The following is a 19,263-nucleotide window of genomic DNA, read 5'->3' as shown; positions in this document are numbered from 1 at the left end:
CAGAACACGGGTGGCAGGTTTGGGTGTTTTAATGATTATTTACATTTACAGCAAAATAACGACCCTCATGAAGGTCTAACATCAGCTGCAAGTAATATTAGCTCAGCAGGCAGGCAGCAAAACAATAATACACAGGTAATCTAATTAGCAAGAGTACCTCATAAACAAGGCAGCAATAGAGTGGCTGCTTACCATCTCTGCATCCTTGAGATCCTACCCTCAAATTGTGTTTTAAGAGGAGCTTACAAAGTCTCCGAGAAGAAGGAGCCCTGCCAGCCTACAGATACTCTTGTGCAGAGTGGAAACTAGCCTCTAGCAATTCCTATATCATAGAGAAGAAGAGGCAGCTGTTATGAGATGAATTCATGCTACGATGTTTCGGATTGGAATTTAGAAAATGAAGTTGGAAGTGTTTTCACAGTCCTGGATAGCTACAGATGACCGCAGTGGAGCAAAATTCAGTGACAAAGCCATTGTCTTACTGCTTGGGTTTTGCCATTACTGTGTTTTGCTTTCTCTCTTACTGAAAAGATAACAAGTTCAAAAACTCTGAGGTGGCATTATGTCTTGAATGACTTCAGCTCCTCCTCAGTACGGGCAGAAGCATTTCCAAATGAATAAACCTTTGACAACTTAATGTTATTTTGTTGACAAAAGCAGGGGGTCAAGGCAAAAGTGATAATTGTAATGGGTTTCACATTATAAGATTTAAGAAACTCATACTGAAAACCAGAGGGGATTTGGAAAGCCTGTGAATGACTGAAATGAGAATTAAATGTAGATACAGTTTTCATGTTCAACAAAATAAGCAGGAACTTGCAATTTCTAAGGTTTTAGTTTGACTATAAAGGAATATTTTGATTAGGCCTGTGTTACTGGATATGTCTTTAATTACTTCTTTTTCCTGTCCATTGTTCCCTTTTCAGATGATCATTCTCGAGTGAGATTGCAGCCTATTGAAGGAGAAACAAGTTCTGATTACATCAATGGGAATTATATCGATGTGCGTATCCTGATGTAGGCAACAAGCCTAATGTTGTCTTCAGTCAAAGAGGGAACTCTTATTATTCTCACATTATTCACAATTTGTAATAGATACCACAGCTAATAACAGCTGCTAACATTGTTTAGCACTGGGGGGTGCTACCTTTGGAAGCTAGGTGTGCACTAAAGGAAGAGAAAAGCCTCAAAGATTTGTCAATCAGTGAATGAAATGAGTCATTTTCTCCAACTGCCACTGGACTGAAACCTTGCCAGGAACACTGTATGGCTACTTTGCCTGCTGGTGCTTATGTGGGCTAGCAAAATGTTATTTTCACTTTCTGTCAACAGCTTGGCATCATTCCACATTTAAAAGAAAGCTGTTTGCATATTAATGTGACAAAACTCTGTAATGCCTAATGCAGAGATTTGCAGTCTCTTGTCATCTCTGCACTTTTAAGTCGCCTTCAAAGTATATTCTGCAGCTGTTAACCAGTATTTCTAATGCAAGCAAGACATTTCATTAAATATGTAGGCTGCTTAATTATTGAAAGTGGCTTCTTTGTTCATTCTGCATCATGTTAACTTAATGTTTTACATTAAAATAAATTCTTTAGGAGACAAGGTGTTTCTGGTTGAAAGACTGAGCTCAAAAGTAGAATTGAAAATCATTAAAAAGCCAATATTTTTTATCTAAAGCCACAAGTCTATGGATAGCAAAGTTAGTAATTTTACTGTTTACATGGAGTGCTGGATGTTAGGCTAAGTAAAACAATTGCTGCTTCATAGGAAATTGTGCCTGCTAAAGATTTCTTGTTCAGCAGGTTTTTTTTCCTTTGAAAAATGGTGTCAGATTTTGGAGTTCAGATTTAATTACTAGTATGAAATAGGAATGTAACAGGTATTTGTTTCTCAGAATGTGGAGGAACTAGAGCTATAGAAGAAAAGTAGTACTTCAGTTGTAACAATATGAAGTCTGAGGGAACTTTCTGAAGATTTCTCTTGTTACTGATGTTTATAAGCACATTCAAGAATCATTAGACTAAGCTCAGATTTCTGCTCAGTCCCTTGCTGTTTGAAAGAATAGCACAGTCACCAAGTAATGAAGGCACATATGGAAATATATTTAGTTGGACACCACACTAATCTCTGAAGGGAGTAATCTGTCATGAAAGGAAGGAGAGAGTTCACACTGGGGACTTAGATCTGAATTCACTTTCACATTTTCTCCACCATTCAGGATTGTTCTCATTTTAGGCTGGTAGTACGTTCTTGTGTCAGATTTGGATCTTACTCTAAAATGTTATGAGATATGAGAAATAAAGATTTGGATTATACAGTTTCATATAAAATGCTGAGAGATATCTGCATAGAAACTTTTTTGTTGTTGTTTATGGAGTACAAAAGGATGGAGAGAATGTGACCCTTTCTAGCCTCAGCAGATGGCTTCATTGCAAAGCTTGGAGGACTGCAGGCATCCTCCAAAGACTACACTGCCACAAAACACAGCATGTTTGTTTATAATTTGCTAGTCAGGTTTCTGCTAGAAACACAGGTTTTTCTAGTACAGAAGCAGCTTTAATTTTGCTCTTGCATGCAGTTATTACTGCAGTTGTCATGCTGTCAGTATAGCACGTTAATGATGAATGGCACCATCATAGACACAATGGTTCTGATGCATTTCTTCCCATGCTTTTTTTCACTGGGATATGGAAGTGTTTGATCCCAGGCACTGAGGATTAGGTAACACATTGCAGGAAAAAAACCCATTCCGTAACTCATGTTATTCTTTCTGTAATATGTTAAGTATCTTCAGTTGTTTTGATTCTTTCCCACTTTGTATGACTGCATTTCCCCTTGCTCTTTCACAAAGAAATCACAATGGCATATGTACTACAGCCTTAAGTTCTTCCTGCTGATAACTAACAATGCATCATAACTATTATTCAAATATTAACACACCCACAACTGGATTGATCAGCATACTGGTGCATGATCTAAACATTTGGTGACACTCCCATCACATCAGAAATTCAAATACTATAAAAATGCTATAATTAAATTTTGGCAACATTTTCCATGTTGCAAAGAATGCATAGAGTATTGGTCCTTATTGCTTGGCCAACTTGTGATTAAGTTGCTCTTGTCATCAGAGTTGTATTATGTTCTTCTTGGAAAAGTATGTTCATACCAAACGATTTAATTAAAGAACTTATAGTCCTTTATACTGTTGAGAAATAAAACATAAACAAACCACCATGGTCAGAGTGAACACCATGCCCTCCTGCCTTCCCCACGCTGAATGCAAATCTGACATTTTTTTACTGTTTAAAAAGGGATAGGCTTTGCAGTCAACAGCAATAGGTGAAGGAATATCTCAGACACTGTGAGCACCTGATGCCATTAACTGCAAGGACTGGAGAGGATTTCAAGCTGTTCATTCTCAGCAGAGCCAACAGGGGACCAAAAGAACATATTACTTCTGGCCCCTAATATACAAGGCTGCAACTTAAGTATTTTGTTGAAAACACATTTGCTTTTGTTTCCCTTCTCACTTGCCCTTCCCCAACTGAAAACATCTTTTGCATCTAATATTATTTGTATTGTTGTGACATTGACTGAATACTATCCTAAATGAAGTTTCACTCATTTCACACATAGGAACATAGCCAAGGTGCAAATTGCTGATTTTTTCTTTCCTTTCAATTTTTCTAGGGGTATCATAGACCAAATCACTACATTGCTACACAAGGTAAGTTTTTCACCCTTTCCTTCCAGTTACGTGAGGCTAAGAGGTTTTGGTACTTGGATTGCAGTTTATTCTGTCTAACGTGAATTCTTGCCATAGTCAATATCCAGGGTAGAGTCGGCTCAATCACTTAGGTAGAAGCAAGGAAACTGAATTATTACCAAATTTTCAGGTATTTCAAGTGAGCAGTACTTTACCTTTGTGTTAAAACAGGTTTTGAGTAAAAAAGCTAAATGCATCCTTTTTCAAAGAAGTTACTCAGCATTTTGTTACTCATGAAAAAAGAAATGATTCATGGTAGAAATGTTTTGTACCTCTTCAGAGAGACAACAGTGTCAGGAAAATGTATGTTCTCTTAACTATTCAATGATAACTAGGCTCCAGGTCCTTAAAATACAAAACTCTTGAGTTAGCAGCTTTTGGTAGAGGAGCAAAAGACATCCAAACACTGGCAGGAAGATTCATCACAGGGTTCTACAGAGACAGTTTTACAGGCCGTCATTTAAATGCTTGCTTGAGAAAAAGAGCCTATTCTTTTATCAACACACAAATTAATTTTCAGTTTGTACTTGTCTTCAAGACATAATTTTTGCATTCTGATGCAGTCCTTATTTATTTTTTTGGTCAAGTTCAGAGCTGGAACAAATGGGAAGAATGAGTCTTCTGTGACTACTTAGTCATAATATTGAACAATATGCCAATCTCCTGCCTATGCTTCGATAGCGTGTGTGAAAATTTGATTGCTCCTCCACTGATTGGAGGGAATCTTTTTTGTAATAGGTAGTCTGTGACAGGGCTTCCTGCATGTGCTTGTGGATTTGAGAAAGCTGAGGTCCACCCACAGATGTTATTTCAACCTTTTAAGGGACCCAGCTGGAGTACTGAGTATAATATGCTCCGAATAATCTTAACATGTGTTGGATTTAGAGCTCACATACTTTTTAAATGGTTTTTAATCAAAGCAAATAAAATGTTGACCATGTCAAATAAGGCATCTTGCTGTGATTGAAGTTGTTTCTTAAGTTTCCCAGAGTCTGCTGCCTCCAGTCCCCACTTAAACCAGTGGGAGGTTTCGTATGTATATCTTGCTGTACCTCAGCTCTCCACAGTCTCAAATGTGGTGCTGCTTCACATCAGATGACAGTGGGGCAGGGCACAGATGTTATTTCCAGAACCACTTCACTAGAGTCAACATTACACTTCTAGACCAGAGTTTTATACTTTCAGAACTTGTGATCTTACAATATGAGCCATGTAAATGTGCTTCGTCTTTCCCTTCTGCTGCCCACCCACCATGTTCCTTAGCCCATAGTCTCTACAGACAAGCCACTGTCATGGTTTCAGCCAGATAGGAAGACAGAAACAAAAATGCAGCATTTGATTTATTCATTTTGGACTTTTACACCCTCCTCTTCAAAGAAGAAATGGTTTGTTCCATTTAACATTTACCTAATGATGTTACTTTTCTTCACTTTTAATTGAAACCTAAACTAAAAAGATAAACAGTTGGCCTTTAACTTCTAGTTTGCAATAAGTTTTCATCAGGAAGTTAACCAGAAGATCTCCCAGATATCTTTCTCATAGGTCCCCACCTAAAGTTTAAATACTGTTTTATCACAATGTTTATTATAATTTATTATCATTTCTATCACAATCATCATTATACTTGAATAGCAAATGCCAAGCTTGAAGTTTTGTACTTTCAGGTCTTAAAACCAAGTATGTAATTATATGTGAATAATGTGCAGAAGGTCTGTTTACCAGATCCACCACCAAGTCCAAACAGTTTCTTTGCCATGTTTTTTCCTCATATGGTGTCAAGAAGTATCTAGTCAAGAAAGAGAATAGGAGGAGTAGAAACTAATGTTCTTCCAAGATGCAAAGGATATATGACTGTTGCAGCTGTCAATTTTGGGGGTGGGTAACATCAATGTCTTCTGTGTAGGTGCAGCTAAGTGCACATGGGAATGCCTAACCCCTTCCTCCCATGGTGTAATGAGTAAGAAACAGATTCTCTGAATAATGTTAAATTAATTTAAATTAAGCATGCAATTTACAGCAAGCTCAAAATTATCTGGCTGTGATGTTTTTGTGGTTTACATCTTTAACATTTTACTTTTTAAGGTCGGTTGGAAAGCAGGTTTGTACCTCTAGTTCATAGCAATGAAGAACACTGATCTCATAAGTTTGTGTGTTCTGTCTGGTTCTTCATGATGAAGAATCATGAGAAAGTTTATTTTCCCTCCTCTATTTCAGCTTTCCCATCATCACAATAGGGTTAAAAATTGTCTTCTTCTTCTTTTCATGGTTCTCTGCCACATTCTGATAGATGCAGTTGTTTAAAGACTAGTTAGTGTTAGCCTCCAGTATCCCGGCTTCCTGACAAAGCACACTTCCAGTAAGATGCAGTCTCTGTGTTTTGCAAAAGTGATAAAGTAACTGGGAATAATCTCCAGAATTTCTTTAGGACTCAACATTAACTATGAAAGAAACACATTTGTTTCACATGTCAGTCTATGCCTCCGTATGTTCCAGGGAAATGGTCACAGCACCAAGTTTTCCAGAGTTCAAGGAGCATTTGGGCAACATTCTCACACACATGGTGGGATTCTTGGGCTGATGTTGGCAGGGCCAGGAGTTGGACTTGATGATCCTTTTAGGTCCCAGGATACTTTATGATTCTATTCTAGGTCAGCCTTAGTAACAAGCATGTCATGTGCCACAGCTTGCACTGCGGCCAGCGATGTTCATGCTCTGTTTTACAACACACTTTCATCAGGTATGTAAGAGCACATCAGTGCAGCACAAGAGTTAAGCTGCATGCTTAATTCCCTTGATATCTACTTTTCATCAATCTTTAAATAACTTTTCTCATCTTCCCTTTTCTCCTCCACAGCAGCTTTCACAGGTGCACATGCCTATTGTTCTTTGAAGGAAAATATCATTATGTGAGTCAGTTTTAAATCTCTGAGGAGTTAGAATGATTGATATTTAATTTTCCTATGTTCTTAAGCTGCATTCAACATATCAAGTGTTAATGAGCAAATATAATTGTTTGAAGTGAAGAAGTGGCAAATTTAATCAGTTTGTAATAGACTACCAATCTGCTTTTAACAGAGCTGGGAGTTGCCTAATCACCTGTTTATTGAAGTGGTACTGTCTTCCATACTAACCAGAGTCTGACGTGCAGACTGGTAGCTTTGCACCTTGGCATTCACAGCATCCTGCTGCTACCTTGAATTAGGGATGGAAATGTTTTTTAAAAGAATTTCTTAATGGAGGCTTTCTTAACTAAATATCCAAAATTATTTTACTTCAGCTTTTAAGAATAATGCATTCAGAGTATGCAATTTCAATTACTAAATTAATAGCAATTTTCCTTTATGTGATAAGTATAATGTGAGTGGTAGACTGAATTTACAGCTAATAAAGACTTTTGGTGATCTGATGTAATTGGCATCAACAGATGGGCTCTGCACCTGAGTCACCATGATTAAAAAGAATCCGTCGTCAAAAGCCAGCATATTGGGTCATGCAGAGCCAGCAGGCTGGTGCAATTTAAAACTCATTATTTTGCTTTATATATCCCTTGTTCCCATAGATATAATTCTTCTTTATATAGGAGAATATTGAGCTCTTGTATGATCTGCTCAATTTACTGGCAGCTAAGAGATATTTTTTTACAGAAGTTAGGTAATCAATGAATTTTAACCTGGTCCTTCAGTGAGAGCATTAGGTTGAATATCTGTACAGTGCTTATTCTTACACACAGTGCTGGATATTCTGACTATTGCATGACTTCTGATCTAGCATGTCTCACCTTGATTACTGAGCAGGAAAAAATAATTGGCTTTGTACTTATTTGTTCTGTGTCTCCTGAAGCTCACATAGTTTACTGAGCTATGTTGTAGCTTCTTTTAGTGAGTCTCTGTCAAGGGTTTTGGATGCTTCCTCCTCCACAGCACCAGCAGCTGTAAATGATGAGTGACAAATGAATGTTAGCACAGTTCTACAGCATCACTCACGGCCATTTCCACAAGGGCAGGTTTTCAAGCAGGTCAGTCGTGTGAAACAGCAGATATCTCACATGCAGGCTGCATGTCTTTATATATAAAGTATGTTCTCTTGTGCATCTCAGACTTTTGAATGCTCCCCACAGTTCAGATTGTCTCTGCTTTCTGCAGCATGCAGAGCAGCTGGATCTGAGATGTTTTGTGGAAATACTTCAGAGCATATTTTAATGACTGTAAAAAGTTACTCTTGAAAATAAAACAATTTTAGATACAATGACACAGTGTAGCCTTTCAGCCTCTTTTTTTTCCTCTGTATCCAGTTGTAAAGCAGATGCAAAATTGCTTTCTGTATTGCTTATTACGGAGACAGACATCAAGCCAAGTTTCAGTCAGGAGGACGTTTTAGGTATAAGTTAGAAACTTTTGAAAATAAATATTTACAAGGAAAATGTTTACAGTCTTCACTACCAACAGCATAACGTTGCCTCTCTAATAACCCCTTTCATATTCCTTCTCTTTTCTGCAAAATACTTGTCTTTCTTCCGCACACAACTCTGTGTGCTGTGTGAACATTTTAATAAGGGTTTTCAGAAACAAAACCACATTTTCTTTCAAACTGAAACTTCCCTTTTAGGCATCTGAAGCAGAAATAGTGCATTAAATAACAATACTCTTAACTTCCTTGGCATGTTTTTTGTTTTTGTGTCGCAAATAGTTGTCACAACTACAGCAGCGTGGAAGCTCCACACTTCTCTTTACAAAGAAACTTTTTCTTTTACTTTTTTAGCCTTCAGATGAATAATAACATGTGAAATTACTTCAGGGAGAATTAAATAACAGCAAGGCAAAATAGTTGTCCACAATTTTTCAGTTTCATAGATGCTGTCATTTTTTTGCAGTATGTGGGACTGCAAACAGCCAGGCTGTTTTGCTGATATATATACTAAATGATTGAATTATATGTACCTGTATTACTCTTGAGGATTCAACTGGTTTTGCTGCTGTTCTTTACTTATTAATCTTCAAAACATTAGAAAGGTGGTTGAAGCCATCTGTCTTCAGTCAGAGATATGAGCCCATTCTCAGCCCCCCCTTTAGAAAGGTGAGAAGCTTTATAGAACCAAGTTCACCTGTTTTGCAATAGTGGTGACAAATGAAAAAGTTACTTTTTGCCCCTACCTAAACACATACAGAGGTATTAGACCCTTTGTATGGGAAAGTGACATCTACTTTGATATAGGTGATATTGTGAAGCCATATGGTAAATTCACCTTAGCTCACTTGCTACCATTACCCACCAAAGACTCATGATTACTATTATGTTCGAGTATCTGTTAGAAATTTGTATTTTTACTGGTGTTGAAGACAAAAAGAAACAGTGTGTAGTGTACTAAAAACTAGTAATCATCAAAGTCAATGCTTTTTACAAGTTACTACTTTGTGGTTCATGAGAATATCAGTTTCTCTCTGCCTCTTCATTTGTAATATGAAGATTTAGTGATAGCTGTCAGAGCATCTGTCTTTCACCATTTTCATCATTTCTGTATTTTTGTGTCTTTGTCATAACAGCTGTGGGGTAGTTTTGTTTGTGCAGGGAATGAGACACCCCATTCGGGTGGAAGGCTGTAAATGCAGAGCTAGAATGGTTTTCTGATACAAAGTTGACATAAGCTTTCTTGCAGTGTTTCATTTCCCTGGATCTTTGTGTACAGATCAAGTGAAATAGGAGCAGTGTTAGAAAACTGCTGATAGGTTCATTGCTAGGTGAAGGCACTTGTATTTTTCACGTGTGTCTACATTTTGCATGTAATACACGTCCATTTTTCATACAGCTTTTGAAGTTCTCTGAAAATATAAACGAGGTCTAGATATTATATAAATAATTATTTCGTATTTATTTGCCAATATAAATTCTGAAATCCCATGCAGGCTGTTCTTTCAGTTGCTTGTCAATGTGGCTTGTGAAACAAGTTTGAGAAAATTATGATTTTTCTGTAGTCCAGGGTCAAAGCCACAGAGGAAGAAAAAGCAATTCTTCCTATCCTCTTCCTCGCACAGACTGAGCTGCAGTAAATCAGACATAAAGGACTTCAGAGCATATATAGATCTCTGTCTCAAAGACAAGATCTTGGTCTGGATTCTGTGTTGTGAAAATCAGACTAGAAAAGTTACAACAGATCTTTGCATATCAGAATAAAGAAGTAAGAGAAATGAGAGTCTTCAGTAAATAATTAGGGGCAAATAAGGCAAAAGGAAAATGTTTCTTGGTTGTGATGTAGAAAATAGAAGATTGTGTGAAAAGTAGGATATTTTTCTTCTTCAAAAATATGTAACTTAAAATATATTCTGCAAACAGGGAAATTGTCATCTTTCTGAAACTCAAGAGCTAAGCACACTGTCCTTGTGAACCAAACACTTTCAGAAAAGAACATTATAAAGGTGACCATCTATTCATGTTGCTCTGACTACTAATTGCCTATATTATGCACTAGAATCCATTTTTTGTTCAAGGAAGGTGTATACAGCATCAGCTGTACAAATTCACCTGCATGTCTGTATTTCAGAGGAAGGCAAATTATGAAAAGCTGATGTGTCATGAGAAGTTTTCCATCTTTGACAAAAAATCAGTCATAAATTGGGCTTTGTGGGGGGAGTACCTAGCAGCCAGAGGTGCTAGACAGAGTCCTGTTAACACACCTGTTAACACACAGTGAAGCCTAGTGCTAAAGCAGAAAAAAGGCCAAGAAACGCAGTTTGTCAGTAAAATCACATAGTCAGGGTATCTTTTTTTCTGTGAAGTTTATTCACCAGATGGTCTTCAGCAGTCTAGAGGAAGAAGGCTTTTGGTCTTCTCATCTCCTAGATTAAAAAAAAAAAAGTAGTGTATCAAATTTACAAAACAAAATGTATTTCAGAAACAAATGTATCAAGAAGCAAATAAACTGGGGTGGGGTGGTTTTTTTTGGTTTTTTGGTGGTTTTGGATGGTTTGAGTTTTTTGGGGGAGTTGGGTTTTTTTCGTGTTTGTGTGGTTTTTGGTTGATTGTTTTTTGTTTTTATTTGGTTTTTTGTCTTGTAACCATATCCAAATCTTTGAAATCTGTCATTTTTTCTCTCTTTTATATCCTTTGGTGGCAACTGAAATCTCTGTGTTGATATGGCCACCTATGCACATGACAGCCCAGGTGATTTTGAAGCACTGCCTTTGAAAACAAAAAAAGATACAGGCTTATTAGATTAATTTCTTTCCCTGTCCATCTCTATTCTTCCGTGCAGTTGCATATTCAGATGTAGACTGGAGAGTCCCTCTGCTGTTTCTAAATCTCATTCTGTTGGAAGCATGTTCATGTATTGTGTCTATACTGAGCACAAATACATTTGACATGTTAAAATGGTATTCCTTGTTCACAGTGTACATTAAATACTGCAGTCTCCCATAAAATATAATGAAAAAACAGAATTAAAACATTAACATTGCCCTTTCCAACTCAAAGTGGTAAAAATAACCAGGTGTTCCCCAAAAATAACAACAAATAATAGTGCTGAGTTTTTGGTTACATAGATTTGATTTTTAATCATAGTTATCTTGACATTGAAAAGAAAAATACCATTTAAAAATATCAAATAACATCTGTTTTTAATGGCTTTTGTACATATCTTGATCTGACTAATAGTTGTTAGATACTGACTATTTCTGTGAGGAAGAAATAAAAGTACCAATGTTCTCTACCCTTAAATATAAAAATACATAGTGAGTGATACGTCTCACCCATGAGATACTTATCAGGACAATAAACTGTGACAGAAGTTTTTTCCAAGCATTTTTACTTATGCTTTAATGTAGACTAAATTATCTTGTTTGTTCATATAGGTAAAGTGTTCCTGTTAATGCACTTAAACTCCCAGTACAAGATTAAAAAATACCGCATCTGAATATCTTACTCACAGGCATGAGCAACATTCCTTCACAATAAAGTCCTTGGGGAAAAATAAAAGAAACAAGTAGCCAAAATGAACTCATATTTTTGAGCTAGAGAATAGTGATGATTTTATTACAATCTGATGCTTATGATTGACTCAACATGGAAATAGAAAGTAGAAATGCAAAAGACTAATTAGGTTCTTTTGTCCATTCCCTAAGGAACCTTCTACTGAAGGGGATAAAATGATCTTAAACTTCTCATCCATCATTAAAATTGATTCTGCATTACAAGTTGATATGAAGAGCTCAGTCCAACAAGTCAATTACTTAAGATTTTTGTTTTGGAAATGCTAGATGCAGCATGTTTTTTACAAAAAAAAAAAAAAAAATCTGTATGTGTTAGTCTTTCCAAGCTCAGATGAGCTATTTAGAATGAGTGATTAATAGGTATTCATATTTCCATGATGCAAATCATGCTTATTAAGAAGAATGCACAAATTAGAAACATAAACAGCTTTTTTGGTGGAAAACACTGATTCAGCAACTGAAACTTTCTGTTGGACTGCTCTCACAAAGACAGCTCGGGTTTGAACCATGGTCTCAAGCCTCCTGGAGTAACCCTTCAGCCAGAGCTGTAACCTCGGGCAGAGAACCAATGCCTCTTCCTGCTGTCCCATCTGATGTATTCATACCTGTATCTCAGGTTCCCAGATGAGTCACCAATCATTCTTCTCACATGCTTGACTATAATTAGGCATCTGAAATATCTGTAGTACAAAGAGTGAAAGAAAGTCCATGTATGAGTGAGACTTACTTCTCTGTAGCCAGTACACTCTATTGGAAAATACATGAAGGCCTCTAGGTACAATTACATTATTCAAAGCTTTCCTGTTTCTTAGAAAAAAAAACTGAAGCACACTCTCTGCAAGCCACTGTCTAGCAGTGCTGTCTTAAAAGCTGCAAGGTAAAGATTCAAGGCTCTGGCTTTACTCAGGTATCCCACATAGCCCTCACTAGGGAATTCCTAACCCCCCAGGAGTGCTACATGTAATTCAAAATTTGAAGATGCTGGATTTACACAGGCTGAGAAAATGTTAATGAGAGGAACAGACCATTTAACGTCTCTGCTGTGAGGCAAGCAAATCATATGAAAGAAAGAATTCTTCAGTTAGACTGGATGACCAACATTCAACTACAACTACACTGTTTTGATGCAGTTGTTTGTTTTTTTTAGTTTCCTGCAGGTAAGATCAGAAAAAGCAGCCCTCTTGAGTGACATAAGGGTGCATTCATGGACAGTAGTACTATGTACACTGCTTTTATTGCATTCAGCTTTGTCTCATCTCAGGCTAACTATTCAAATCTGGACAATTTCTGTCGCTGCCAGTTCCTCTGTTACTGCTGCAGTACTTCTGTGAGTAGTCAAAAGGTGTTGTGGAAATGTGCTATTTATTCTTTGGAAAACCATATGACATTTTCATTTTATCCTGTTCAAATAGAACAAACTGAACTAGTATTGGAAATCTAACTGTGGAGAAATGTCAATCAATAAGTGTGTAACACTTTATTAGATGGAAACTTAGCTGGCAGCATTAGCTGTAGTGGTATAAAAATGTCTTAAACAGCACCTGTCAAGAGTGCACAAATAAAGTGTGGTCACAGCCTTTAAAATAAGTTCAGCAATGCCTTGTTTCTGAAAATGGTGGTAATACCAACATGGAGCAGGAGCAGGTAAGATGACTCAGGAATGGTAGAAGCTGGCATGTTGTGGTTGCTGTGTATTGTACCAAGACTGTTCAGGTCTTTCAAAGCCTACCTTACTTCTCTTGTCTTTCAAGGTGTGTTTGGCTTCTTATGATGGGGAAGGGCATGAACACCTTTGTGTATTCATGGGCATTTTGTATGTAAGGCACTTCTGGAGCTCCAGTCCCAGACTGGGATTTCTAGATAGTACCATAATGCAGACAAAATAATGCATTGAGATGGGCACTGTTCCAGACCAGTTAGATCTGTTGCTACTGATAAATAAAAAAAAAGCCATATGATATTCCAGAGAATAAATTCCATATCCCTCCATCTGACTAGCCACAGAATCATTGGAGAATAGGAGCAGAGGAAATGCCAACAAGAGGAATGATCCAGCTCTAGTCAACAGCTGATGTGTATGTGAATATACATACATTTAGAAAATATGCATTTTCAAACTAATTATCTAGTTTTATGAAATGAGCAATTTTAAAGGAAGAAACCTCTGGAGTAATCAGTTTTATCATTGCTCAAAGGATAATATTTTTAAGTATTTCTATATTAAACTGGGAATTCAGAATGGAGCGGGTTTTTTTATTTTAGCTATTTGTGAAACACTTGCATTATTTCATAAAACAGTGGCACTCTGGCTCCCCACTACTGTACATTGTAAATAACAATGTTTTTGTTTTCTTTTTATTTTTCAAAAGAGATGGAGAATTTACAGGTCAATCTTCTCCTATTCTTCCTCCTGTAAGAGGTCTAGTGCTGACTCCTTAAATATAGGAGTAGGTGGTATAGAAAGCCAGCCAAAGCACTGGTCAGTCTCATGGGAGCTATACATAAAATTTCCACATGGTCCACAGCCACTTAGTAATCTAAGCCTTGTTGAAAGCTAATGGGACTTGAAAGCACTTTGAACATTTCATTTTCTGAAAGCCAATTTTCACATATAGCAGTGTGCAGGCAGCAGGGCTGGCTGACTGGCTAGCTCAAAGCAGGTAGGATTCAGTTTGTGCTTGAAAATCAGCCAATTACTATTCACTGTGCTGTCCTTTGGCTGGTAATGAGAGAAAGCTGTGTTTTTCCAGAGGAAAGGATACAGTAGAAAGCCTCTACATTGCCAGTAGCTGCACTAGGCAGGATTTGTCCCAATAAAGCATTCCAGCTCACTATATAAGCAGCGTTTTCCAGAAATGTCAAGCTAACAGGATTCAGTCAGATCTGCTTCTTATTGACGGTCCATCTAAATAAGGAAATAATGAAAAGCACATTTTAAATTTGTAGCTCAGTCCTGATTAACCCATTTGAGTATATTTGAGATGCCTTACTGTTGAGCAGTGTTGCTGCATACTGGTGTTTTGGGGGTAAGCATTATAAGGTGGTATTGTTGCAAAAGGTCACAAGAAGAATTGGCAGACTGGCTGCAACTCAGATATATCTGATATGCATGGTGTGTTCTGAAGCCTGGGTTCAAACTAGTGTTAGGAGAAAACAAACAATTCTATTTGCTTGTGAATTAAGTTCTAGTAGAATTGTTCACTTACAAATGGGTATCTTTTCTCAGCTGAGTATGAGGCCATTACTGCCTCTGCAAGCAGTTGGCTTCTCTCTGTGCAATCTCTGAATCTAGTACAATGAAAGAATTGTTAAAATAAGGTCTAAGACTGGGGCAGAAGATTTTTCCATGAGAGTAGCCATAGCCTCAGGCATCCTTGCTAGTCTGACATACCTATAGGGAACCAGCCTCAGTATTAAGCCATCCACAACTTTGTTTATTTATATTTTTTCCAAGGCAAGAGACATTTGTAAGGAAGATTTTATCAGGAAATCCAGCACAGCTGTATAATTACAATATAGCCCTGTTGAATATTATGTAATAATTAATACTTGTAAGGCTAAAGTTAGAAAGTGCTTTTCAAATGTCATCACACTCAACATTGGAATTAAATATGAATTCAAATTAAATAAAGGGGAAAAAAGCAAAAACATGGGTTTTTTCTGCTCATTACAGGGGTTTTATTTATTTCATTGAAATTATTTAGTGCATAAAATGTGTATGACAACTAGAAACTAGCAATTAATAAATAACACTGAAGCATTAGTGCCCAGGTTTTGCCAGTACAAATGTCTGTTGCTTTTTAGGGTGGTAATTCATACAGTGACAGGCCTGGTGACAGTGACAGTGACAGGAAAAGTGAACAGGTGGATGGCACTGGGGACCTTTTACCCTCAATGCTCTTTTAGTTTCTGGAACAGACTTCGGAGGACTTCATTAAAGCATTTAGAAGACTTACAGGTTAAGTGACCTGATTCTCTTTCATCATTATTTCCTTGAGACCTAGAAACACAAAAGACTGATCTGTATGCATTTTGATAGCTAGTGGTGAGCAGTGGGCCCATATGGTGTAGTGATATCTTGACTTCAGCTTTATCTCAGATATCAAAATTGTTCATGTAATAGGAACGCATATACCGTGCCTATGAAAATGCACTTGTGTAAACCTTTAAAGTTAAGTGTATATGTTAAAATAGAAAACAAATGTCTGTACCTATTTTGAGAGAGAAAAGATGCATAATCTTTGCCTGAGTTTTTGAAGTTTTATCAGAGTTTTGTTCTGGGCTTCACAGAGGCTTTAAATCCTTAAGAGCTCCTGGAAGCATGAGTGAAAGTTCACTGCATGCTATACCATAAGTATTCAACAAGCACATGGTGAAGACTGCCCCTGACAAATCAGATTATCAGCAATTGAGCAGATCTTCAAATTACTTTCCATTCCAGAAACCAGCTCATTTGGGAAGGTGAAGATGATTCAACAACAGCTGTACTGCTGTGTGGTCATGGAATTATAAAAAATACTGAACCAGCAGTTTATCTTGCAGGTTGGCTAAGTCAGCACAACTGGGATCTGTACCTTTTCTCTATAGTAAGCTGACTATTTTAGATAGAAAGATGAAGACAGGATACTTTCTGAAAAAGTAGGATTCAGTCTTAAGACTCTTTAGCCTACACCTGGTCACCTAAGGAGGTGTCCAGATTTGCAGAGCTGCTGACCAGTGATGAGCATCCCAGGAGGTAATTGGGAGACTAATAGAACTGAACAATCATGAAAACTTGGTCACAAATGATGTACCTGCAAACTCCTTTTGGCAAAATCTTGGGCAAATTGCCTTATTGAGTAGGAAAAAAATCTATTCTGTTTACAGGAGATGTTCCCTTGCCTGCAGTCAGTGACGTTTATAGTGTAAAGTAACAATTAGCTGCAGTTTATTACATACCTTTTTCTGAAGGCGTATTTACCTCCAAATTGTAGCTTGGTTAAAAGAGCAAACATATTCTTGTGGATTATCAGATCTCTGGACTGGCAGTGCAAATTTTAAATTTTTTTCCTCCTGTGAAATAAATTATCCTACTAACAGCTGCATCTGTCCCAAAGGTTTTGTTAGGAAAACAAGAGTTCTTGAAAATTTTAATCTACTGCCTTGTAGTCTGCTCTCCCAAAATTTTATTCCCCTCTGGTTTTATGCTTTTGAGTGTATTTTAGACAATTTCTGCTACATAATGGGTTTGGGAGTTTCTGACACTGTAGTTGCAAAGGGAATGATTGCTTTTGGGCATTTGTTGTTATCGTTGTTGCTGTGCAGCCATATCTCTTAATAGGAAAACACTCACTGTGTCTCAAGTTAATTTTGAAGGGAACATACATAGGAAAAGACTGAGGGCTAAAATGCAGCTCCCTCAAAGAGGTATATTAGCTAAGTGTCTTTCAGTAGTCCAGCTGTAGGCAGTCACAGCAGCAAGCAGCAGGTTTTGCTTCAGTAAAAAGTGGAGGCAGTTATCATTGCTACCAGAAACCACAGTAACCAGTAGGTGAAGGGACCATTTTATAATCACCTCCTCGTGCAGTGTGGTTGTGGCTGCTCACTGTAAGGGGTATTTCTGCTCTCTTTTCAAGATGGAATTTAACTGCTGCAGGTATAAGTCTTGCATCTTGTCAGTCCCCTGCCTCTATTAGCACATATTTATGGCTCCCATGCGCTGCCATGGGGAGGCTTTGGAGCTTAAGGGTATCTGTTCATTTTCTGCACATTTCTAGCTTTAATATCTATCACTGAACTTGGTCTCAGGTGGACCAAATGTTAGCTTGTGGATTTGACATTCTGTGCTAGAAAAATATTTTAGAAGCTATTTGTTCCTTGTCTAAGCTGCTTGCTTTTCTAGAAATTGAAAAATGACCCACAGATTTAAAAGTCCTGTGTGAGTAAGTGCTATGTAGGGTTCAGGATTCAGGCTTTACTTGTTTTCTTCGTGTGCTTGCTTTATTCCCTACACCTGAACACTTTTTCCTATATTCTGGGCTAGTTCATCATATTCAAATTGATCTCATACCCCAGTAGCAATACCTGTTTTCAGAAGTGGGTTTCACAATAGGAAGCAGAAATAGAGGAACTAGAAAACTGGTTACAAAAGCAGCTTTAAAGAGTCTAAACCATTCATGAAAGCTGTGTGATGTTCCATTTCCTAATATGTTTTTGTTCCCAGAGCAGCAACTAACTACTGCTGGTAATAGAACCAGTGGTTGTAATATACACAACCAATCGTTTTTGTTGAGTTTTTTCAATAATGCCTTTAATTAGCTAGGGGTTTGGAGGGTTGATTTCTTTTTCTTAGTTTCCTTTGCTTTTCATCTTCTGGTTGCAGTATGTTGGTGATCTCTTTTTTTTCACAGCAGAGATCTTTGATACCAAGTACTGTATTGTGGAGCTAATGGGGTGTGCTGCAGGCTTTCTGTCGAGTAGCACAGCACCTTCTCTTCAGACCTTCTCCTCCTGCAAGGGGGCAACTGCTGAGAATAACCTTTCTGCCTATTGTGCACACATCTCTTAAGATGATGCTTAGAACAATTATTGCCTCTTCTCCTTCCACAAGTCTCTGGAATCAAATTGTTTAGTTCTTCAGGATAATAAATCCCACAACCCTACCTAGCCTCTAATGCTTTTCAATTCTTGCTGGAGACAAGTAATAATTTATTAATATGTCAGAAAATATTTTTAAAATGTCAAGAAGAAAATAAAAATGGGATATAGAAGAATTACTAACTGAGACTTTAAGGTAGGTTTTGGGGTGGGTTTTTTTGGTGTCTTGAATGTAAAAGAAGTTTGGAGGCTACATGTAAGAATTGGACTCAAAAAGCAAGAAAACATCTGAGAATATGAAGGGAGAGCAGGAAATCCTGTCAAGCACTTTTTAGTTATGTTTGTCTTATTTGGATAGTAAGATTAACAAGAGCATACTCTGCCCTGCAGAATAGGACGTTTCTTCTAGAAGTACACTTAGAAACACAGGGTTGAAAAATTTGTTATAGCTCAACTCTTTCTCTGGCCTGCAAAAAACCTTTTTTTTACTTTTACTTTTCCTAAAGATTTCTTTTCCTTGTAATTTATTATCTTCTTTTCTTTATGGAGAATGACAAGTTCAAAATCTACAGGAATAAATTAGTGTTTAGAATCTCTTCCCAGTTGTAATTTGTGATTTCTGGATTTGAATGGAATGTAGGAATCTTTAAATCACAGCACAAATTTTGCAGCCTGTAGGGAAAAAAAGGAATCAGGATTAAATTGTTGCAGGTTATCCCAGAGCTGTCAAAAAGAAATGACTGTAACAATGTAGGGCCCAACTGTCTTGTATCTCAAGTGAATCTGTGGGAAAGAAAACTAAATTAATATATAAAGAAACTTGCTACATCACCCCACAGTTTCCCAAAGATTCTGGCTTCTTGCAAGGGGACAAGACCTGTGTGGATGTGTAGACCATGTATCTTTCCTGCAGCATTACCAAAAATATGCTCAGAT

The 19,263-nt window shown here is 37.3% G+C and overlaps 1 protein-coding gene across 7 annotated transcripts in view; it reads left to right on the top strand.

The window, feature by feature from the left end:
• Positions 1-19,263, top strand: part of PTPRM (protein tyrosine phosphatase receptor type M) — a 438,108-nt gene that overhangs the window by 381,776 nt on the left and 37,069 nt on the right. For all 7 annotated transcript variants that reach the window (XM_071417369.1, XM_071417357.1, XM_071417352.1 and 4 more), the window contains 2 exons: positions 927-1,003; positions 3,697-3,733. In XM_071417369.1, the coding sequence (XP_071273470.1) occupies positions 927-1,003; positions 3,697-3,733 (114 nt within the window). The remainder of the gene's footprint in view (positions 1-926; positions 1,004-3,696; positions 3,734-19,263) is intronic.

Source organism: Agelaius tricolor, unplaced genomic scaffold (genome assembly GCF_023055355.1).
Source record: "Agelaius tricolor isolate 1412-34295 unplaced genomic scaffold, bAgeTri1.0.p SCAF_2, whole genome shotgun sequence".
In the NCBI taxonomy this organism is placed as follows: Eukaryota; Metazoa; Chordata; class Aves; order Passeriformes; family Icteridae; genus Agelaius; species Agelaius tricolor.
Note: the sequence above shows the minus strand (reverse complement) of the source record. Positions and strands in the feature narration are given on the sequence as shown.